We start from the raw sequence: 23721 nt of genomic DNA on the forward strand, positions 1-23721 counted from the left end.
ATCTCTCTCCTCTCTCCTCTCTCCTCTCTCCTCTCTCCTCTCTCCTCTCTCCTCTCTCCTTCTTTCCTACCTAGTGCTAGGGAGTGAAACGGGAGATAAAGTGTGGGAAAAAGAAGAACTCATAGAGTAGCAAAAACCAACTACAGAAACCAACACTTTATCTTTCACAGTTTGTTTTTAAGGATTCAAGAAAACTTATGTCTGGGAAGCATTGGAGTCAAGTGGTGCCTCTGACTTAACAGATAGAAAAACAGACCTGAAGAAGGATTTGGGTTTCTTTGCCCTAGTCCCACAGTATGAACTCTATTCTTTGTGCCTTTCAGATAACACAAATAACCCTGTTGAAATTACCTTTTACCTTTCCTGTATGCCAGGGGTACAGTAAAGAAACTGCCCACCTGGATACTCCATTAGGAGAAGGTCTTTGGGTTTTTTGTTTGATTGTTTGTTTTGGGTGGTATTTGTTTGTTTGTCCTTTGTGGGTGAGAAGCATTTGGAGAGTCCATAGAAGAAAGAAAAGAAATCAGACTGTCCATGCTGGTCTGGAACTATGTACCTCAGGCTTGCCTTCAGCGGATGACTATCTGCCTACCTCATTCTCCCACCCCACTGGGGTTACAGTAATTGACACTAGACCAGCAATTTAGCCTTTCAATCCTCTGCTGGTAGTCCCATTTTCTTTTCCTGTTACAATTTTTTTCTCTCAAATAAGTAAAAGGGAGAAGGGAAGGAAGTAAAAAGAAGGAAAAGAATCACCATTTGCCTATCAAAGTAAAAGCAGAAACTTCCATCTACAGATGCCAAAAGGCATCAGGCCCTCATCAAATATGGCCACCCAGGTCTCGGCCGCCGACGCTTGCCCACAATCAACATGGTGACAGCGTGTGGCGTCGACTTCCGTCGCCCTCAGCCTACCAACGCACCCTTCGCGACGGGGCGGCGAGCTTCAATGACGGCGGCGGACTGAGCGCATGCGTGGCGGCTGTGGCGGCGGCGGCGGGGCATCGGGACAGCGGGGCGGCGGGGAGTCTCTGCCTGCAGTTGCTAAGCTGCAGCGGCCGTGTCGTGATGGTGTAGCCGGGCCTGCGGGCGGGCGAGGAGGCCGGCACGGCCCACGCCTCCTGAGCGGCTCTGTGCAGCGGCGGCACGCTGAGGGGGCGTCGCCGCCGCTGGCCCCCGGCGCCCCGGGAGGCCGCGCCCGCCATGGCGGCCCGGGTAGTGCTGGACGAGTTCACGGCGCCCGCCGAGAAGGCGGCCCTGCTGGAGCGGAGCCGCGGGCGCATCGAGGCTCTGTTCGGCGTGGGCCTGGCGGTGCTCGGCGCCCTCGGGGCAGAGGAGCCGCTGCCCGCGCGCATCTGGCTGCAGCTCCGCGGCGCCCAGGAGGCGGTGCACAGCGCCAAGGTGAGTCCGGCCTGGCTCGCACGGGCCACGGGGCTTAGCGGGATCGTTGTGGGAGCCTCAGTGTCCCTATTTGTAAAGGGCGCTGCGAGAGCATCCCCGTTACTGTCCCTCGCGAAGTGCGCAGAACGCAGAGCCATCAGGCCCCGGAGCAGGCGGGCTCGCGGTCTGTCCGCCAGTCCCTTCGATGTGCGCAAGGCTCGATGCTCGTGGTTGGTTTTCACTCTCCAGGCCGCCACTACAGGGCTTCTAAATCCTTTGGGAATCGTAGGCCTGAACCTCTAGGAAATTAGGAGGGGAAAGCATAAGGGTGACGCTTCAGAGGTAGGATATTTAGTAGCTGCGTTAAAAATATTATTCCTGTAGTGTTGGTGTTCTACGATTGTATGATGGTTGTTACACATCTGACATTCCGCCGAGTACCACAAAAGGAATACGCAGGCTTTAAAAATCCGGCGAATACGCTTTGGTAGGGCTTGTTCCTTCTATTAAATGAACAACTGGAGAAACTGAAACTAGGCGGTGACTCACCTTGTGTATAATCAGTATTTCAGATTCAACACCGCCATCAGCCCCTCCCCCTCATCAGAAGACAGCAAAATTTGACCGCGAAGTTGCTTTAATGCCTCCAAAATCTCATTGAGTCAGTGAAATAGCCAGGTAGTCGACATGATTGCCTAGAGAAACAGCAATGTAATTGTTTCTATGCAAGAGAGTCCTACAAGACGTGGGCGGGAGAAGGCTGAAGGTGTATTAGCATTAGGCTGAAGGTACAGGAGAGGAGTAGGAAGTTGAAGGATAAGGTCATGTTTCCTCATGTGGTATTTGGAGGGTCATATCTGGAAACTTAGGAGAAAGCTCCTTTGTGCTCCTCTGGGTTTGAAGTCACCGATGTCTCAAAGCCCTCTGTTTTGGGCCTCCTGGACACCTTCTACCCACCTTTCTCCAAAGTTTCCCACCTATAAGGCACCAAAATTTGTGGATAAGGTATCTGTTTCTAGAATCCACATGGACAGTGTTTTTTTTTTTTTAATATTTATTTATATATGTGTGTGAGTACACTGTAGCTGTCTTCAGACACATCAGAAGAAGGTGTCGTCGGATCCCATTATTGATGGTTGTGAGCCACCATGTGGTTGCTGGGAATTGAATTCAGGACCTCTGGAAGGGCAGTCAGTGCTTTAAACCGCTGAGCCATCTCTCCAGCCCTGGCGATGCTTGTTAAACACTTCAGCTCTGGGGAGACTTTTTTTTTTATTATCACAAATTTTACATTACTCTTGAGCTGTAGCTCCAGATGTAGTTAGATTGAATTTTAAAAAACAAACAAACGCTTGTGTTTACCATGTGTAGGCTATAAGGCACCATCTGTGATTTCTTCACCGTGTGGGCTGAACCCATTGGTGTCGGTTCAAGTTGGTTCCCCTGTGCACCCACTCTTTTACTACACAGGGCTAAAACATGCCTGAGGCTTGTCACTTGTAAGTGTTCACCAGGCACCCATCCCTCTCCTCTCCCTGGCCTTTGCTTTGGTTAAGACCTTTGTTTCTGGTGGTGTCCCTTCCAGCTTGGTTGCTTTTAATTCCCTGCTCCTGGGCTCCTGGTTCACTCTCTAGTCAGAGTTATCCTCTTTCAGGAGCTCCTTCCAGCAGCCTGGAACCTGGTAGGGGCATCCTGTCAGTCTGAACTCTCAGAACTGTAAGAGACAAGCTTGCTGTGGTGACTGGCTGGCCTTGGATCAGTGGTCCTTCTGCCCCTAGGTCACAGGCATCTTGTTTTCTAATGGCTGTGGTAGCCGCTGTCTTAGACTTCCACAGTGGGCTACTCTTTCTTGCCCTGGCCGTGTGCTGGACTCTTCCTGCTGCCACTTTTTTTGAGGACACCCAAGAGGTAGAAGATGCTTCCCTCAGTTTACAGAAAAGCCTTACCTCCACCAGTCCTCCCACCCCGGTTCTCTCTGGTTCATCTGTCAGTACCACATAGCTTAGCACAGCTGATGGGAAGGGTGTGGCATATGGTATATTGGTAATAGTAACGTCACCTGTCAGGTTATCTTAACATGTGTTATTATTCATAATGTAACCTTCCCACTTAAAAGAAATCCTTTCTCCTTTCCCTTGAGATTCATGGTAAGAGTTGACTGCAACACTCAAGGGCAATTTGATTTACTTTTAACTTTTTTGGCGGGGGGGGGGGGGCTGGAAGGAAACTATTAACTTGGTATAAGGAGAAATGGCATTGAAGGGCAAATACAACAAAGAAAAGTTTAGCCAGATGGTCATGGTGGAACGTACCGTAGTCCCAGAACTCTGGAGGCTGAGGCATGAAGGTGGTGGTTTGAGGCAAGCCTGGGCTACACAGAGGAACCCAGCCTCACAAACCAAAGGTTTTCTTTTTGGTAGTGCTAGGGGTCAAACCCAGAGCCTTGCACATGCTAGATAATCACTTCTGGTCTGTGGAGCTATACCCCCCAGTCCAAGAAAAGTCTTAAACCTACCTCTCTAACCTCTCAGAAAATATGGGGTCCAGGGTCCAGCTCAGTGGTACAGTGCTTTGAAGCTTCAATCCTGGTGCCAACAAAAGAAACTGGGAGTGTTGTGCTGCTGGTGTGTGTGGGGAGCACTGGGGGGCGTGGGAGTGTGTGTGCTGCTGGTGTGGGGGGAGACTGGGCGGACACTGCTCTGGCTCTCAGAATGGAGTTTTCTGTTACAGCTGTGAGATTGGCCTATGGCTCAGCCAGGCCTCCAGTAATGAGAGGGAGGCAGTGGGAGATACTGTTTGAGAGCGACAGTGTCTTCAGAGGCTGGAGAAAGGTATCAGCTGCCCAGTGGTGTGTGCTGGAGGAGACAGCACTGAGGGTGGACTTTGAAAAGCCCAGAAGATTTCTAGGCATCTCATTATTAGCAAAGACACAGAAGCCAGAAAACCGTGTCTGAGGTGGAATATCATGACCAGAACACGTCAAGGCCCCTTGTGAGAGACAATGGCTGGGAAACTGGCCGACTTGACTCAAGACCTTGGATATTTGGGAGGGAGTATTCAGGGTTTGGCCAGGGGGAAATTGTCTGAAACTCCTGGATGGGTAATTTGAAGGCAAAGAGAGCCAGTAGTGAAAGGACCCTGTCCTGAGGCTGAGCTTGACATCGGTGGGGTAGACGTGGACCTGCGTGGACGTAGAGATTAAGGTAGTTTAAACCCTGGTAGGAGTGGTTCATACTCTTTACCTGGTGGTGGAGGGGCTGCCAGGTAGTCAACTTTTTTTTTTTTTTCATTTTGGTCTTTTCGAGACAGGGTTTCTCTGTGTAGTCCTGGCTGTCCTGGAACTCACTCTGTAGACCAGGCTGGCCTCGAAACGAACTCAGAAATCCTCCTGTCTCTGCCTCCCAAATGGTGGGATTAAAGGCGTGCACCACCACTGCCCGGCTAGGAGTCAACTTTTAAGAATTGTATTTACTTTTTTTTTAAAGGGGAAGTCTTGCTGTGTAGCTCTGGCTGGCTTCCAACTAGAGATCTTCCTTCCTCTGCTTTTCAGTGCTGGGAGTGTGGGTATGTACCACGGCTAGCTAGTGGTCAGCAATTAAGGAAAAGCTTACCCAAGAGGGAGTCAGTGTGTGGTTGTTCCTTTAACCTCAAGGTTCCTATAACCTAGTAGAGAGACTTCCAAGGAAACAGGGCAGTGTGATTCATGCAGCAGTTGCTGTGTGTCCAAAGCATTACAGAAATGAGAAAAGGAAAGGCTTCTGATCAGTGAAGGGTGAAGGAATGGGGCATTTCCAAAGGAGGGGAGAACTTGGGCAAAACCAGAGGTGTTTGGAATGTGCAGTTTCCCGAAGTTCCTTGAGTGAAAGAGAGCATGGAGGAATCTGTGGAGGGAAGGGTGTAGGAAGTTTAGAATGATACAGATACTGTGAGTGATGTCCAGCAGCCTCCATACTAATTTGGTTTTACTCCAGCTTCAGAGGTAAGCTGTGTCCTTGGCTACTTTTATGTCAACTTGACACTAGCTAAAGTCACCTGAGAGGAGGGACCCTCCATTAACAAAATGCTAGATTGGGCTGTAGGTAAGCTTGTTGGTCACATTCTTAATTAGTGATTGATGGAGAGGGTCCAGCCAGCTGTGGGTGGTGTCATCCCTGGCAAATGGACCTGGGCTCTATAAGAAAGCAGGTCGAGCAAGCCATAGAGAGAGCAAGCCAGTAAGCAGCACCCTCTATGGCCTGTGCATCAGCTCCTGCCTCCAGGTTCCTACCTGGTTTGAATTCCTGCATTACGTCACTCGGTGGACTGTGATTCAGTGTATGTAATCCAAGTAAACCCTTTTTTCCCATGATGCTTTTGATCATGATATTTCATCACAGCAATATTAGAACTAAGATAGTGTGAGAAGATAGGAAACCTGGAGAGAACTTAACCCATTGGGTGGGTGAGGGAACACATTCCTATTTCTAATTCCATGTATGGTCTATGTAGTGTAAAAACACTGTTGCCAAAGGGAACAAGAGATTTACTCTGTGACAGATGAGAATAGCTATGGCCTCGAAGCACACATTCTGACTGCTTCAGAATGTTTGTTTGCTTGCTTTCGAAGACAGGATTTCTCTGTGTAGCCCTGGCCATCCTGAACCAGGCTGGCCTTGAACTTAGTGCCTGATTTGCCTGACTCTGCCTTCCAAGTGCTGGAATCAAAGGTGTGCACCACTGAATAACATGTCTTAACATGGAAGCAGTTACATAAACTTCCATAGTCAGAACAAAAGACAGTCATAGATCATCTGGATCTGGTAGCACACTCACAATCCCAGGACTCTTGAGGCAGAGGCAAGGAGGATTATTGTAAATTCATAACAGCTACATGGCAAGTTCTATCCCAGCCAGAACTACCTAGCAAGACTGTATCAGGAAGAAAAGAAAGAAAGAAAAAAGGAAGGAAGAAAGAGAGGGAGGGAAGGAAGGAAGGAAGGAAGGAAGGGAGGGAGGGAGGGAGGGAGGGAGGGAGGGAGGGAGGGAAAGAGGGGGGGTGGCAAGGAAGTTTGTAAATACCTTGCTGGAAACTTGAGGTGGCTAGGCTACAGCAGGTGCCAGACACCATCTTGACAGTGGTCTTAGCTTTTGGTATGATGAGAGCTAGTGTCATGCTTAATACACCCCAAAAGCTTTACCTGTAGTTAAAAGGATGCTATATCTGATACTGGTGGACATAATTTTCCCTGGATCTATACTGTCAACTCTCTAAATCAAGCTCGGAATCATCCAGTGGATGTCAGATGAACATACATCACACCCCCACCAAGTTGGGGGTGGAGGATCTGACAACTTCAGTTTACAAAAAAGTGTTGTGATAAAATCCAGTCATACATGCTGAAGAAAACATGTCAGTGACCAGGTGGAGCTTTTGACCTGCCCTTTTAAAGTCTATGTTAGAAAGAGACAGGACTAGTAAATTCATGCACTTTCTTCTACTCTTGGAGAAGAGAGCAGCCGAAGACCTGGTGGCCCACAGCTCTGTCTCAGTGAATCAACCGGTGGTAAAGAAACAACGATGGGGCTGGGGAGATGCCTCAGCGGTTAAGAGCACTGACTGCTCTTCTAGAGGTCATGATTTCAAATCCCAGCAACCACATGGTGGCTCACAACCATCTGCAATGAGATCTGATGCCCTCATATGGGTGTCTGAAGACAGCGACAGTGTACTTACATATAATAAATAAATAAATAAATCTTTAAAAAAAAAAAGAAAGAAAGAAACAACGAGAAGGGACCCGAGGGAGTCAGGAGCCTGAACTTACTTACAGTGTCGCTGGACCTTGGAGCCTGTAGGTGATGTTTCCCAGGTGCAGATCTAAGTGCAGTTGAGCAAGGCAGAGACGGGCCCTGGAGTTTGAGTGAGGACAAGGAGGTGGAAAGGCTGTGTGGCAGCAGAAGCAGAAGGGGAAATGTCAGGTGAGATTCTAGGATAGACTCATGGCAGCAGGGCTCCCACAGGCGCTCCCTGAGAGTTCTTCGGGTCTGAGTTGCAGGGATTTCAGATCATTTTGCTTGGAAGAGTGGTTCATGAGTAGACAGTAGACAGTTCATAGAGGGAATAACTTAGAAATGTACCGCTGGGTGATATCATGGAGCTTTTGTGTTGATTTTTTGTTTTTGTTGTTTTGTTTTTTCAAGACAGGGTTTCTCTGTGTAGCCCTGGCTGTCCTGGAACTCACTCTGTAGGCTAGGCTGGCCTCGAACTCAGAAATCCGCCTGCCTCTGCCTGCCAAGTGCTGGGACTAAAGGTGTGCGTGCGCCATCACTGCCCATTTTGTGTTGATTTTACCAGAAATGTGTGGCTTTTTTGCATTTCCTAGAATGATGCTTTTTTTTTTTTTTTTTTTTTTACAGTTGTGAAAATCATCTTAAGAAACAACGGTTGGCTCAGTGTCCTTTATGACTGGATTACTTGGGGGTTATTCCAGAGTGTTGAAATAGGAGATGCTCACTGCTAATGCCATAGCTTCCCCTTCCCTGTTCCTTTCCCACCCAATGTTGTAGGATTCGTTTTAAGTAAAGCTGGAGAGATGGCTCAGTGATTAAGAGCACTGACTCTTCCAGAGGTCCTGAGTTCAATTCCCAGCAACCGTATGGTGGCTCACAACCATCTGTAATGAGATCTGAGCCCTCTTCCTGTGTGTCTGAAGACAGCTACAGTGTGTACTCACAAATAAAATAAATCTTAAAGAAAAAAAGATTATATTTGCTTACTTATCTTGTTGGAGCTGTGTAGACCATAACCTGCATGGGGGTCAGGGGTCAACTTGTCACAATTGGTTCTCTCCTTTCACCATGTAGGTCCCAGGGACTGAGCCCTCATCAACCTTGTCGGCAGGTCACTTTACTTGCTGAGCATAGGATTTTTTAAAACATGTCTTTATCTTTCAAAGATTTTATATATATGAGTGTTTTGCCATTGTGTGTGCCTGTGTATCGCACACATGCCTAACACCAGTGGAGGTCAGAAGAGGCATCAGATCCCCTGAAACTGGTGTCACTGGTAGTTGTAAACTGTCTTATGGGTGACAGGAGCCAGACCCAGGTCTTTTGTAGGAGCAGCAAGTGCTCTTAACTGCTGAGCTGTCTCTCTGCCCCTCTTCTGAAGGATTTTGATTAAGTCAAGGTTCAATATCTTGGGGATTTTTGCTAACATTTTACTAAATTAATATAATTGTTAAAGTTAGCATCCTTAAATTTCAAATGAAGTTATAGGGGGATAAATCTCTGTAATAATTAAGGAGTTGCTTTGTTGTTCTAGAAAAATTATTACAATGTGTGAGTGCTTTGTGTGTGTGTATAGATGATCAGGGGACAACTTGTGAAGTTGATTCTCTCCTTTGCCTGAATTCTAGGGATTGAATTCAGGTCATCATACTTGTACTGCAAACACCTTTACCCACTAAGCCATCTCCTTAGCCCTGTTATTTTTGAGACAGAGTGTCAGTATGTAGACTAGGCTGGCCAAGATCTGCCTGTTCTGTTCATGACCCCCTCACACACCCCTCATAGAGGATCAAAGGCTCTTTTTTTGTTTGTTTATTTGTTTGTTTGAGACAGGGTTTCTCTGTGTTAGCCCTGGCTGTCCTGGAACTCACTCTGTAGACCAGGCTGGCCTCAGAAATTCGCCTGCCTCTGCCTTTCAAGTGCTGGGATTAAAGGCGTGCGCCACCACCGCCCGCCAGATTAAAGGTTCTTAACTCTGGTTTTGTTTAATTTTTTAAAGACATTCTCACCATGTAGCCCTGGCTGGCCTGGGACCTCACAGAGTTCTGCCTGCCTCTGCCTCCTTAGTGCTGGGATAGTGCCATAGTTAGATTGATGCATGTTAATATATCTCTATTGTTAATAAAATTCCTGTAATAATGGATGTCTATACAAATAGGAACTTAGTATTTTTTCCACTGAAGAAATCTAAAGATGGCCAAGCATTGGTGATGTACACCATAATACCAGCTAGCTACTCAGAGGCTGAGGTAGAAGAGCTGCAAATTTGAGATCTACTTGGCTTGAGTAGTGACTTGAAGACCATCCTGGGACTCTGTCCTTAACTAAAAAAGAAAGAAAGGAAGGAAGGAAGAAAAGAAGGAAACAAGGGAGGGCAAAGAAATGAAAAGAAGAAAAAGAGAAAGAAATTATAAAGAAGCTGGCCGAGGGCTTGCCTAGCACGTCCAAGAAAATTTTGTGTGGTGAGCAACACAAAGGGGGAAAAAGAAGAGTCTAAAGATAAGCAAGTCTCTGTGGTTAGGAGCTGGTCCCTCGTGATCACAGAGTGACTGAGACTCCAACTATCAGGGCTCTGTGTTAAGAGATGTAGCCTGGCGCTAGTGCCGCCTACCAGTCTGCACCACCATGACTCTCTTTTTCTTTTTTGTGATGTTGGGGATGGAATACAGGGCCTAGTTAATACCAGCAAGCACTGTGACACTGAGCTGCATTCCAGCCATAAACCAGAGGTTCTTAATCTCATCTGAAAGTAGGTCCTAATTATCTGCTAGACAGATAACCACATGATCATACCACAAAGGTCAGGGTGCTGGCAGAGGTGCTTAGAATACATTCATGCATAAAGAGGCACATTTGAGACTGGTAGAATGGTCCCTGGGCCTGGCAAGGGGGCAGGTGGAGCTGGGCATAGTGAGGTACTCCTGTGGTCACCATCACTCAGGAAGCTGCAGCAGGTAGGCCCTTTTGAGACCAGTGAGCCATCTGAAGGGAAGGGCCAGAAGTCATGAAACAACCAACAGAGCAGAAGAAGATACCAGAGAGAGAGAAGTGAAGGCTTCCTGCTATTGAGGACTCATTCTGGGACCTAGAATATAACAATCTTGTATTTAAACAGGTCACCAGATGCCCTTTGGGGGCTACTTAGGCTAGTACCTCTAACAGGTATGTGCTTGGGAATCTTAATTCCCAAAGGGTAAAACACCTTTTAAAGTCACAAGCAAACTTTCAGACAGGCAGATAACCAGCACTAACTAGTAAGGGCATAAGTGGTAGGCATGGTGGCCCATGTCTTTAATCCAATCTCCTGTGGAGACTGGCCGACCTTTTCATAAGAGTCACCTAAGACCATTGGGAAACACAGATGCTTAAACATTAAGGTTCCTAACAGTAGTAAAATCACAGTTATAAAATGTTATGGTTGTGGGTCACCACAACATGAGGAATGGTGTCAAAGGATCAGAGCACTAGGAAGGTTGAGACCCACTGCTCTATCCCAGCACTCAGCCTGAGTTCACGGCCATGCCTCTTCTATATAGTGTTTTTCAGGCCACCTGGAGCTAGATAGTAAGACCCTGTCTCCAACAAAACAAAAGAGAATGTTAGAATGAAGCCAGTGAATTGGAGAATATATTGGCTACCTAATATCTCACAGAGCAAAGAAACCTTACCTTTAGGGCTATCTCTTCTAACAACTCAAAGTTATCATCTTGGTTGTTGAAAATCTGTATTTCAATTAATTGATTGATTAATTTTCAAAACAGGGTTCTTTGTATTCAAAACTGACCTGGAATTCTATGTCGTGAAGAATGACATTGACTTTTTTTTTTTTGATTTTTCAAGACAGAGTTTCTCTGTGTAACCCTGACTGCCCTGGAACTCACTCTGTAGACCAAGCTGCCCTTGAACTCACAGAGATCCACCTGGGTTGGCCACTCTTTTTAATGTTTAACCACATCATTGTTGCAAGATGTTGGTCCATGTTTCCAACCACCTACAGCTATTAGTTAGGCATTGATTTGTTCCGGCTTCTCAGCAGTGATGTGACCTGTGTCATATAATTTGCGTGTATAGGAGGAGTGTACTGTATCTGTAGGATGACTTGGGTCATATAATTTACGTGTATGGGAGGCGTGCACTGTATCTGTAGGATGATTAGCAGCAGCTGTCTTCCACCCTCTAGATGCTGGAGATGCCAAGAACATCTTTCCAAGCTGTAAAAGCCAGGTATGTTTCCTGATGTTGTCAGAAGCTTAGAGAATTACATTTGCTTGGGAGTAACTGGATTTGATGGCTACGAGTAGTTTCCACTGTCTAGAACGTACTGTTTACTGGACTTGTGATAAACATTACAAAAAGACACTGTATTTATGAAGAAGAGATTAGTGTGTGTACCTCCCGTTTTCTCAGATGATGTTTTCAGAAGGGTAGAGGGAGGAAACGTTAAAGTAGCAAAAATAAGTGGACATGTTAATCCAAACAGAAGTTTTTGAGCAGAGACCCTGCAGATCTTGAATACTGGTCTTGCTCAGCAGGAAGCTTTCTAGAGTGTGCTTTCAGAAATACCTCTTATACTGTAACGAGGAAGTAGACAAGTTACTGTAGTAAGGGCATGATGGTGGGTAGAGAGAGGCTTATATTTGTCGTTGATTGTAGTGTTTATGTTGAGTCTAAGCCACTGTTCATTAAGAGACCTTGGGACCAAAGCTGGGTTGGAGGGAGCTGTCAGCTGCAAGTCAGACGGGAACTTGACACACTTTTGGAATAGAGTGGTGGATGGAAAGGTTGGGGAGTAGGCAATCTTGCTCTCTAACAGGGCTGAAGCTAAGAGGCAGACATTTGAAGTTATCACTAGGACAATAAAAATTAGGATTGGCGCTTGGAGAGGGTAGGTGTGTAGTTGAGAGGAAACTACCTGGACATAGTTTTGAGAGCTACACACGTCTTAGGAGCAAAGACGTGTGTTTCATTTTCATTAGAAAATGAGGGCAAAGTCAGGAGAAGACAACTCAAGTAATATCCCCTGGACAAACCCAGTTTTCCTCTACGAAGAGTAGTCCTCACGTCCTGTGAGGCCAGAGAGGCAGACAGGCTTGATTGCTTAGGGTTCAGTTTGCTGGGTGCTTGCTAACAGAGGGGAGGGGCAGCAAGACCAGTTGTATTTCCACAGTCTGGGTAGGAAAGAGGCGTCGTATTTAAGAACAGTGACTTCATCTGTGCTGGAATGTACCTGGTTTATCTGAAAATACCATCTAAGCAGAGAGCACGTCCCCAGAGCCAGGGTCTGACTGTAAGGTCCAACGTGTGACTGACTGATAATTTGCTTATTGTTTGTTGGGAAAGTGAAAGAAAATCCAACTAGGGTTACTGGGGGCCCTTTGTGAGAATTATGATTCAAGATGCCTGCACCCATGTCAGGCTGTATCTATACATAGTATGTATGTACAACTGTGAAGAGGGAAGTACTTACCAAAGATGGAGTATTTGAGAGTGCCCTGCTCTCTAACACAAGTTAGAATGCTTTGTGTAGTTGTCATTGTCAAAATTCAAGTGATTCTGTTTGGATAGGAACAGAACCCAGCTTTCAGGAGGTTGACTGTGAAATGGACGCAAGCTACTATTTTTTTTCATAGACTGTGAAGGTGGAAGAAGGGCCACGATGGGGGTGGCCCTATCAGGAACCCCAGGCATGTTTACAGTCAGTGACAGGAGGAGTGGAGAGGGCCTGAACTGGAGAGATGGTTTAGTGGTTAAGAGCATTTGCTGTTATTGCAGGAGACCTGAGTTCAAGTCCCAGAATCCAGATGAGGTGGCTCACAGCTGCCTGCAACTCCAATCTGGATTCCCTGGAAGGATCTGATGCCCTTTTCTGACCTCCACAGGCACCTGCACACTGATTGTGAGCTTACAGAGATGCGTGCGCACACACACACACACACACACACAGAGTTTTTTTGTTGTTCTGAGATTGGGTCTCTGTAGCTCTGGCTGTCCTGAAACTCACTGTGACGTTAGATGCATGCCAGTGCATAAAAGAAAAAAGCTTATTTTCCTAGAGATAATGTAGAACATTTCTTTCTTTTTGTTTTGTTTTTGAGACAGTATCATAACCCAAAAAGGCTGAAGTACTGGGATGACAGGCATTCAACACAGTGCTCAGGTTGACATCTTAAGAGCCTCCTTGCCTATGTAGTTTCTCAGTGATGGTTGGTGGACTTGACCATGGTGCTTCTGGTAGCTAGCAGAGGTCTACACACTCAGGTGATTGCTTTCAGGTTGCTCTCAGTTGTCACTCAGTTTCTTATGCTTTGCAGGCTGTACCATTTTCTGTTTGTCCTCAAAATTCCTAGCACTGCCTGCTTTCAGGAAGAGATTGTAATGGTGAACAGTACCCTAGGGAAGGCTCTTCCCTGGGGAGTCCTGCTGCTCTCGAATAGCTGTGTTACCCTTTTCCGGTTTGAGATACTTCCTGAGTGGCACAGGTTGGCAGAAGCATTTCTCTGGGCTTATGGGATGCTTTTCTAAGAACTGAGAAGTTGGATGGGGACGTGGTGACACACACTTGTGATTCCAGCATTCCAGAGACTGATGAAGTTCCAGGCTAGCCAGTTCAACCTGAGGAAACCTGTCTCAACAAGGGGAATTATTGGCTCAGCGCTGAGACTTGAGGTTGACCCCCGAGGGTGGGAGGGGATGATGGTTAGTCCCGAGTGTCAGCATCTAGGTCAGGTTTACATTCTCTGTTGGCTGCGTGACACCCAGAATACACAGACACTCAAGTGTAATGAGCTTAACACAGAGAAGGGATTGTTTTTCTTTTTTTAATTGAAAATACTTTTTTCATACAATATATTCTGATTACTATTCCCCCTCACCCAAGTCCTCCCAGACCCTACTAAATCCACACCCTTTCTTGCTCTCTCTCATTAGAAAACAAGCAGGCATCTGAAGAAAAAAAAAATAGATAACACCAAGTAAACCTGAATAGGACAAAACAAACAGAAAAAAGGAGCAAAGGAAAAGTGTAAGAAACACATATGGAGATGCTGAGACATACATGTTTACACACATAGAAATCCCATAAAGACAAAATCAGAAATCATGATATATAAGCAAAAGACCTGTAGGGTTAAAGTAAAAAAATGTCCAGACAAAGCATTATGGAAAAAAAAAAGAAAGAAAAAAAAAAACCCTCCAAAAAGAGTTATGTGTTGGTCATCTACTGCTGGGCATGGGGCCTGCCCTTAAGTGTGGGTTGTATACCCATTGAAACTCCCATTGGAGAAAACTAATTTTTCCTCTGAGCAGTTAGCAATTGGAGATAGCCTTTCGGCTAGGGATGGGGCTTGTGCCCACTTCTCTCAGCACTGGGATCCATCTGGCCTGGACCTGTGCAGCTCTGTTCTTGTTTTCAGTCTCTGAGTTCATAGGCCATCAGTCCTGCCGCACTGGGAAGGCCTTTTTTCCTTGGTGTCCTCCATCCCTGCTGGCTTTTACATTCTTCCATCTCCTCTTCACAGAGTTCCTGAGCCGCTGGGGAAGGGGTTTGATGGAGACAGTACATTTAGGATGAGTGCTCCAACATTTTCACTGTCCACACAACGTACAGTTGTTGCTATCTCCTCAGGAGGAAGCAAAGTCTGGCATGGTTGGGATTACGTAGGCCTTATACCCCCGTTTCTCTTTTCCTCAGAGTAGTGCTGAGGTTAGCCCATTTCTACCATTTTACCATTTACCACTTGTCCCACTTTTGCTAAGGCATGGTCTCTAGAACAACAGGAACCCACTCTGACCTTTTGCTTCGCTAGTTCCTGGCACATGTCAGGTGCTTTAATAGCTACAGTGGATGAACAAGTGAATGAATAAACCAAGTTCTTTCATGCTACAAGCAAAATTGCACTTAATGTAATCTGTACTGTTTCTGTATGTCTCTCCAAATTCTTTTTTTCTGGAATATGTTAAATGTGCTTGCTGATCATGGTGAGGAAAGCTACCTGTAAAAGACCCTGTCTTCATCTTTGTTTTATTTCCTTTTTTCTTTGTTGAGACAGGCTCTCACTGTGTGGCTCTGGCTGGCCTGGCACTTACTGTGTAAACCAGGCTGGGCCAGAGCTCCACCTGCCTCTGCCTCCTGAGTGCTGGGGCTAAAGGTCAGCTTCACTGTGACCAAAAATTTCATGTTTCTTTCTATTCTAGTTTTTTAACTTGTATTAGAAATGAAAGTATAAAGTTTGTTTGTTAATCCTTCTTGAGATGAATTTTTAATTCTTTGATTTATGTGAATAAAGTACATTTGAAACTTAAAATAATTAGGAGAGGCTGGGTATGTCGGCTGCTTGCCTTTAACCCTGGCACGGGCCCCCTGGAACTGGAATTAAGGTGATCGTGAGTCTCCGCATGGATCCTGGGTCCTCTGCAAGAGCAGGACATGTTCTTAACCACTGAGCCATCTCTCCAGTCCTCCTTCACTTCCTCCTCCTCCTCTTTCTTTTTTTTTTTTTTTTAAAAAATGGATTTGGTGTTTTTGAGACCAGATGTCATTTTGTATCTGAGTCTGGCCTTACACTTGGGGCGTTCTTCCTGCTCCAGTCTTCTTAGTGGTGACATTCTAGCCATAGGGCGCCATGGTTCACTTCTTATTCTTATCTTACCAGCACTCTTCACTCTGAGTTCCTTTATTTCCTTTCTTTTGACATCCCGATTCCTGTTGCATGGATTCAGTACCATTTTGTATTTGTTAGAAAGTGTGAGTATTTTTTTCTGTACTGAGGAAGGATTTGTGATGGATCATTTTAATGGTCAGCATGACACAGTCTAGAATCACTTGGGAAGAGAGTCTCAGAGGGGCATCCACCTTGACTTTTCTGCTCTGGTAAACTGTTGCCTGTAACTGTGAGCTAAAATAAGCCCTTCCTCCCAAGGGTTGCCGTCTGTAAGGGTATTTTATCATAGCAACAAAAACTGAAACCAAAACAGTATTGGAACTTGATTTGATGCAAGTGAGTACAACCACATACCTCCTTACTTGGACAGGCAGCTTCCTTACACTAATGGGTGTAAGGAGATCCCAGTCCTAGGATGCACCCTGGTGCAGGTTAAGCTCCCTGGTGGTACTACTAACAGCCGTCATACTTGGACACAGTGCCTGGGGGAAGGGGGGGGGCACTGTAGACTTGGAAAGTAAACAGGAGCAGATAAATTGGAAGAGACCCGTTTAGAGGACTTACAAGCCATTGGTAGTGAGTTTACCGCCCCCGCCAAGTTTGGTTGGCTTATTACTACACTTAATTGATTTATTTATTTTTTTTTAAAGATTTATTTATTTATCTTATTTATTTATTTATCTTATGTATTCACCATTGCTCTCTTCAGACACACCAGAAGAGGGCATCAGACCCCTTGCAGATGGTTGTAAGCCACCATGTGGTTGCTGGGAATTGAACTTAGGACCTCTGGAAGAACAGTCAGCGCTCTCAACCACTGAGCCATCTCTCCAGCCCAATTTGTTTATTCTTTATTGAGATAGCGTATGAGTGTGAGGATATGCATAGAAGTTTGCAGGGGTCCTGGAAATAGAACTTAGGTTGTCAGTTTTGTCAGTAGGAACCTTTATCCACTGAGCCATCTTGCTGCCCATGTCCTTGTTAGCCCAGATTGGCCTTGAGCTGAAGTCAGGTCTGTTTCAGCCTCCCAAAAGCTGGGTTTACAGGGAAGGTGCCACGTAGCTCTAGTGTCTTTAGTTTTCCATTATCATCTAGCCTGAGTACAACAGAGCTCAGCCTGGAAGTGGGATTCTAGGGCACACACCGAGCTCTGAGAGGAGCCTGCAGTTCTGGCTGGAGGCACAGGAAGTAGGCACCCAGTACTTGACATTTGCCAAATCCCAGTCCCCCATCTTTTTCTAGTCCTGTGGTGGTGACAACAGTTTGTAGACTTTCTAGACACAGCTCCAATCTGCCCATGTGCATACTTGCTCCCAAACACCTAAGAAATGCTTTTAAGGGAGTCTGGGCTTGGTTGGCACATGTTTTTAATCCCAGCCTTGGGGAGCAGAGGCAGATGGGTGAATCTCTGAGTTCAAGGCCAGCTTGGTCTACATAGCAAGTTCCAGGACAGCCAGGGCTACATAATAGAGACCCTATCTCAAACAAAACCAAAAGGCTTTTCAGAACTGAACATAACAGCATGGCACCGTCCTGCGCTTGGACATTCCAAACTGTATGGCATTGGAATCACAACTCATAAGACAGATCTGTTATCCCTCAAACATGCCAACATTCTTAGAACTTTAGTTTAGCATCGGGTACCCTAGCATTCAGTGTGGATAACAAGTGACTTGGCCTATGAGTTATTGGGAAAATCTTAATTCTTGCAGGAAAGGGTGCAAATATTACTACTGAGGAACACACAGGTGTTGGAATCACTTGATAAAAGCTAAACCACCTGTTATAAAAATTTCCTACTTATAGAGCATGGGTGGTACACACTCAGAAGGCAGGGAGAGGTGAGTCTTTGTTCCAGGACAACCAAGATTACATTTTGAAGCAGTGAAATCCTGCCTCAAAACAAAACAAAAAATCCCCAGTAGGTAATTATCAAAACCAAAAGTTTCAGCAAAGAACCAGTGTAAAAAGAACCAACCCGCAAGATTAGAGCAAAATTGCAACTAAAACCTCAGAAGCTGGGCATTCTCCTCAATGTTACTGTTGGTAACAAGATCTCTAGCCCATCAGCCTAGGTTGGCTGGAACTCACTGTGTAGCTTTGGCACTAGCTGCCCAGTCTTACATCTCGCAGGAGTTTTGTTCTCTCTCTCCATCATGTAGGTCCCAGGGACCAAACTCAGATCACCAGGCTTTGGCAGCAAGCACATTTACCTGCTGAACCATCTTGCCAGGAGTAAAATCTGTTTTTTATAAAATGAGCAAATGAACTCAATACAAGAATTTCACATTAGTTGCTATAGTTAATGTCTTAGAAGTCAAGGTTCTTTTTCTGCTTAAGTCCTCAAGATAAAAGTTGCTGTATGTGTGGATTAGGTAGTCCACTGTTAAAATGATTGGTGCAGCCATGGCAGGGATACTGATGCTGGATTCATTCAGTCACAAAATATCCAGTTCCCTGGAGGGGTGAGAACTTGTACCACCTAAATTGTTCATGGAGCAGAGAGCGCTTAGATTTTTTTTGACAAAACATCTGACAATTAGCAATTTGAAGAAAGATTTGATAACTCATATATGTAAATGATATTTATTGGTGGCATGTCAAAGGAAATAGACCTTTTAAAATGACTTTTTACCTGCAATTTGACAAAATGAGATTTCACCCTGTTTCTGTTGTATTTAGGGATTTTTTTTTTTTTTACGTATATGAGTATTTTACCTGCATGTATGTCTGTGCAGCACATACATGCAGTGCTCTTGAAGACCAGAAAAGGATATCAGGTCCTCTGGAACTAAAGTTACAGCTGGGTCATCTGGAAAAGCAACTAATGCTTTTAACCACTGAAGCATCTCTCCAGCCCCAAACAACACATTAAAAAAGCAATTTTTCAAACTCACTATGGGGACACAAACTTTAATAGCAGCATTTGGAATGTGGAAGCTAAAAACTCAGGAGTCAGTTCAAGGCCAGCCTGTACCACAAAAGACCTGTCTCACAAAGCAAATATACAGCCATTAGTTCCTTTTCAAACATGGATTGTGGGTCATGGTCACAAAGAATGTAAACTAGTGTGTCTCCTTTAGCTAATCTTCTGAAGGAGAAATAAATGTTTTATGAAGTTTGTTGCTGAAATCAACACTTGTGCACCAGCAACTCCAGTGTGCCATTCATGAGGCAGTGTCCCACTGTGCAACCTTGGCTGATCTGAAGCTCACAGTGATGACATGCCCCTCTCCCCTGGGGTTAGAATCACACACAGAAAGAACTTTTATGGAACATTCTCTCTTACAGGAAATTATCATTTAAGAGTAGAATGGAGCAGTCTCACTTAAAAAAAAAAAAGTAAAGGAAAACTATTGCTAACAGTCACCTTCGTAAGAATCGCTCAAGTTGAGGGCTGGAGAGGTAGGTCGGCAGTTAAGAGCAAGGACCCAGGTTCAATTGCCAGCACCTGTGTCAGGTGGCTCACAACCACCTGACTCCAGTGGCCGCTGTAGGCACCTACACTCTGGTGTGCATCCTCCCCATCCCATAGTTGAAAATGACAAAAATAACTTTTTGAAAGAATTGCTAAAGTTCTAAATTGCTACAGTTTACATGGATGTAGCAAACGCAATTGGATAGTAGGAAATGCAATCGGATACTTTTCTCCTTTTGTGATGTTTTGTTTGTTTAGTTTTTGGTGTAAAGTGTCATTATGTAGCCAAGTAGAGTGGTTTGTTAAACTCGGAATTCTCCTGTTTCAGCCTCTTCAGTGCTGGGATTATAGGCTGGGATTATTCTTCCACACCTGCCCCTGAGTGCTTCAACTTGATTTGATTGCTAAAAACAAAAAGTATGCATTGTATGCTGCATTTTTAACGTCTGTCTATGGCAGCTATTTTAAAAGGGGAGAAGAAAGGATCCAAGAGTAACTAGACTTAGATCTGGGCATGGAGGTCAGCGGTGGAGCATCGGTCTAATGTGTACGGGGCTCACACCTTGGTTCCCAGCACAGGACGAAACAAAACAAGAGCCTTGATCCTGGTATCTTAAATTTTTACATGTGGGGAATGGGAATGGGTTCAGTAGGTAAAACACTAGTTGCATAAGCTTGGGAACTGTAGTTTGAATCCCCAGAACCCATGTAAAAGGTGAGCAGGCACAGAGACCACCTGTAACCCAGCACTCAGGAGGCAGAGGCCAACTTCCCCGCTATAGAACAACTGCCCTTGAGTTCATGTCCACCCCCCCAACACTTCCTCCTGAATGTTTCGATGAAAGCGGATTGCAGGTGTGAGTTGCCATACCCATTGTTTATTGTTTTCTAGTATGTGCACTTCTGTCTTATAAATTTCCTTTTCAAGCTAGTCATGCTTGTTCATGTGTGTAATCCCAGCACGGGGTGGGGGGCAGAGGTGGGAGGATCACCGAGCTAAGGCTCACCTGGTGATCGTCATAGTGGATTCTAGGTCAGTCAGGGCCGTGTGAGACTGTTGGAAAAAGCCAATGAGAATATAAGTAAACATCCCTTCCAGTGCTGCGCCTGTCGTGCCTTGATCGTTCATGTTCTTTTTATTTAGTTCAATCCATTCCTGAGAAATTTCCCTAGAGAGGCTGTGGTGCAGCTCAGCAGCAGAACACCTACCTAGCACGGCAAGGCCCTGGGTTCATCCCTAGCACTGTAAAAAAGAGCTCACGTGTCTGGAAGATCTATGCTCTTCCAAAGAAAGGAACAGAAAAAGGAAAATTCCCTTGACCTATGAGTTACTTAGAAGTATGCCGTTCAGTTTCTACTTTCCAGTTATTGGGAGAGTCTTCTTATCTGTAACTGATTTGTTTGATTATTTTGTGGTCAGATAATTCTACATAATTTCAGTTCTTTTCAATTTGTTGAGATTTGTTTCATGGTCAGCATAATGTTTATCTTGATAGCTCTGTGGGTTCTTGAGAGGAACATATTTTGGCTGTTGGGTGCGGTATTGTCTAAAGACTGGAATATGGCTGCTTGCTGGGGGTTGTGAGCTGCCGTGTGGACACTGGGAAGTTGCACCTAGGTTCTCTGGAAGAGCAGCAGTCTGTTAAAGCGCTGTGCCAGCTCTCCGGCACCACCACGCACCTTTTTTGGGGTCTTGAATGAAAAAAAATCCTTTCCCCCTTAACCAGTGAGAACCAAAGTCAGGACTTTGTGCTTTCCTTAGCAATTATCCTGCTGCTGAACTAAAGCCTCAACTCTTAAATACAAAACCTGGATAAGATGACATAGGTGAGCTCTAAGGAGTCAGAACTTAGTGAAGGAAAACATAAACAGACAGCTTCCTTAAAATGTCAGACTTCTACCACCACAAAACACCCTGTTAATCCATAGATAATGGAAGGAAAGGTCTGTGCGTGTTGCTTAGTATTCTCCTAGCATGTCTGAAATCGTAGGTTTGATTTTTAGCATATAGATTACCACGTGGTAGATACCAACTTAGGCTACATGAGACCCATCTCAATACCAGTATATATAAAATAGATGCAAACCACATTTCATACCAAAAAAACTGGAATATTTAAGGTGGTCTCAAAATTCAGTGATTAAAGACAAGAGCAGGAGATTTTGCTAGAGAGGACAGATAGCATTAGGCAAGATGGTCAGGGCCACTGGTCAGCCAGGAGGGAATAGGAGCTAAGGTGTACCACACTCGTTCTCAAATGTCAAAAATAAAAACTCACACTATGAAAAACTGGCGGTTTTGGGAAAACTGGATTTCATCCATTTTGGGGGTACTGTAAATTGTATAGCCATCTGAAAAATAGTTGAGCTGCTTCTAGGAAAACTAAATATGTGTGTTCCCATGTGAGCCAGCAGCTGTGTCCCTCAGCATTGATCCCAGAGAGCTGAAAACTGACATAAAAACCTGAATAGAACTCTTCATAGCAGTTTTATTTTTCTTTATAGTGTTTTGTTTGCTTGAGACAAGGTCTTGCTGTGTAGCCAAGGCTGGCCTCAAACTCACAAGAGTAAAGGACCTAAGTGGGCAGGGTAGAGAGGAAAATGGGGGCTGGAAAAGACAAATACCATGTATTCTTATGTGGAGCCTGGATTTAATCGTGTGTGTGTGTGTGTGTGTGTGCGCGCGTGCGTGCAAGCAGAGGGAATGAGGGAGAGGGAGAGAGATGAAAGCAGAAGGGACCAGTGGGGTAGAAGAGCAACAGGGGCGGAGTAGGACAGCTATAGGAAGGAAGATGATGGGCAGATACAAGTCAAATGCAGGGAGGCCTGTGCGTGGACAGTTACACACAGCACTTTATGTGTGTGCCTTATGTTTAACGTTAAATTGTAACTCCATTTTCATAATGGTAATAGTAATGTCACAAAACTATGACTTTGAAATCAAGTAACTACCAGGAGATTGAAGGTAAAGCTGGTGTGACCATAAAAAGATAAAGGAAATCTGTAGTAATGGGATGATTCTGAACACTGAAACAAGGATGATGATTTTATAAAACCATGTGATGAACTATTCGCGATCTCTAGGCCCGTACATGCAATGCAGGCGCTCTGATCCCCTGATATCATCATATAGGTAGTGATTCGGGGGAAAGAAATGGATTGTAAAGAGTCTGTATACTGCTTTTTTTAAAAATTAATTCTTTTGAAACTTTTATTAGCTTAAGATAAAATGCATTATAAAATATTCTCTCCTTTTAAAGAGTTTGTTAATTTATGTGCATGTGGTAGGAAGACAGGAATGTGCAGATGCCCACAGAGGCCAGGTGTCACGTCCTCAAGAACTGGGATTACAGGCTGTTGTGAGCTGCCTAACATGAGTGCTGGGAACCAAACCTGTGGACCTCTGGAAGGGCTGCTGAGCCGTCTCTCCAGCTCCTATAAAAGTAATCTAAAGCCTAATGTAATATATCATAAGTTAATCTTATGTAAATATATCATAAGTTCAAACAAGTTGCAGTCAATTGTTGCCCAGAGAGAACCATTTGTTTGTGTCAGAGCCTCAAGTAGCTAAGGTTGGCCTTGCCTCTGTGTAGCTGAGGTTGGTTTTGGACTTCTGTTCCTTTTGCCCCCAACGTCCTAATTACTGGAATTGTAGACATACAGCATCATGCCTGCTTTATATGGTTCCAGATTTGAACTCGGGCCCTGATGTGTGCTAGGCAAGCATTCTACCAGCTGAGCCACGTCCTCAGATCCCACTTGGAGCTCTAAGGCCGCTGGCCTTAGATGTTGGATATTCAGGAAGAGAAGACAATTCATTATTTGGTTTAACTAAATTTTCGTGTTAACAAAAATAGAAGATTATGTTTATTAAAAAGACAAGACGACTCTGTGCTTCATCAAGACTACAAACCTCAGTAAAGACAGGACTCCAGAGCAGTGACAGCCTGGGGACAGACATATCATACTATTTGGATAGGAATTTCTTCCTTTCTACTGTTCTATTTACTCAGATTTAGTGGTTCTAAATATATGCACAAAGGTTAGGGGTAGGTGTGTGTGTGTGTGTGTGTGTGTGTGTGTGTGTGTGTGTATGTGAATATGGATTCTTACTTTAGGGGCGTGGCTGTCAGCAGCAAGTGCATATTAAGTTCAAGCTCAAAAACCTGCTGACTGGTGCTGCACAGGCCAGGCTTTTAAATAGCAATGCTTTGGGGGATGGTGTTCTAATTTTAGTTGAAGGTATAGGTTAGATCTCATTTCTCACAAATGATCTAGAAGATTCACTGATCATCGAAGAAATAGTCCCACCATGTGCCAAGGTGCCATTATAAGGACTTAGGTTCCCCTAGCTATACGTGACTGCGCCATTCTTACCTTTGCTATTGAAGAGTCTGGGCTTTGGTTTGGTAACTTGAGCAAGACTACACCGCAAGTATTTCTGGAATTTGAGACCACATTCCAGAGCCAAAGTTGGTGGGGATATTAACAAAT

The 23721-nt window shown here is 44.9% G+C and overlaps 1 protein-coding gene across 1 annotated transcript in view; it reads left to right on the forward strand.

Moving 5' to 3' along the window:
* The first annotated feature begins 1203 nt into the window (after positions 1–1203).
* N4bp1 (NEDD4 binding protein 1) overlaps positions 1204–23721 on the forward strand; it is a 46278-nt gene continuing 23760 nt past the window's right edge. Inside the window, exon 1 of the mRNA XM_028755511.1 lies at positions 1204–1401. Coding sequence (XP_028611344.1) covers positions 1204–1401 — 198 coding nt within the window. The remainder of the gene's footprint in view (positions 1402–23721) is intronic.

This window comes from Grammomys surdaster, unplaced genomic scaffold, assembly GCF_004785775.1.
Source record: "Grammomys surdaster isolate TR1022 unplaced genomic scaffold, NIH_TR_1.0 126063, whole genome shotgun sequence".
NCBI classification, from domain to species: Eukaryota; Metazoa; Chordata; class Mammalia; order Rodentia; family Muridae; genus Grammomys; species Grammomys surdaster.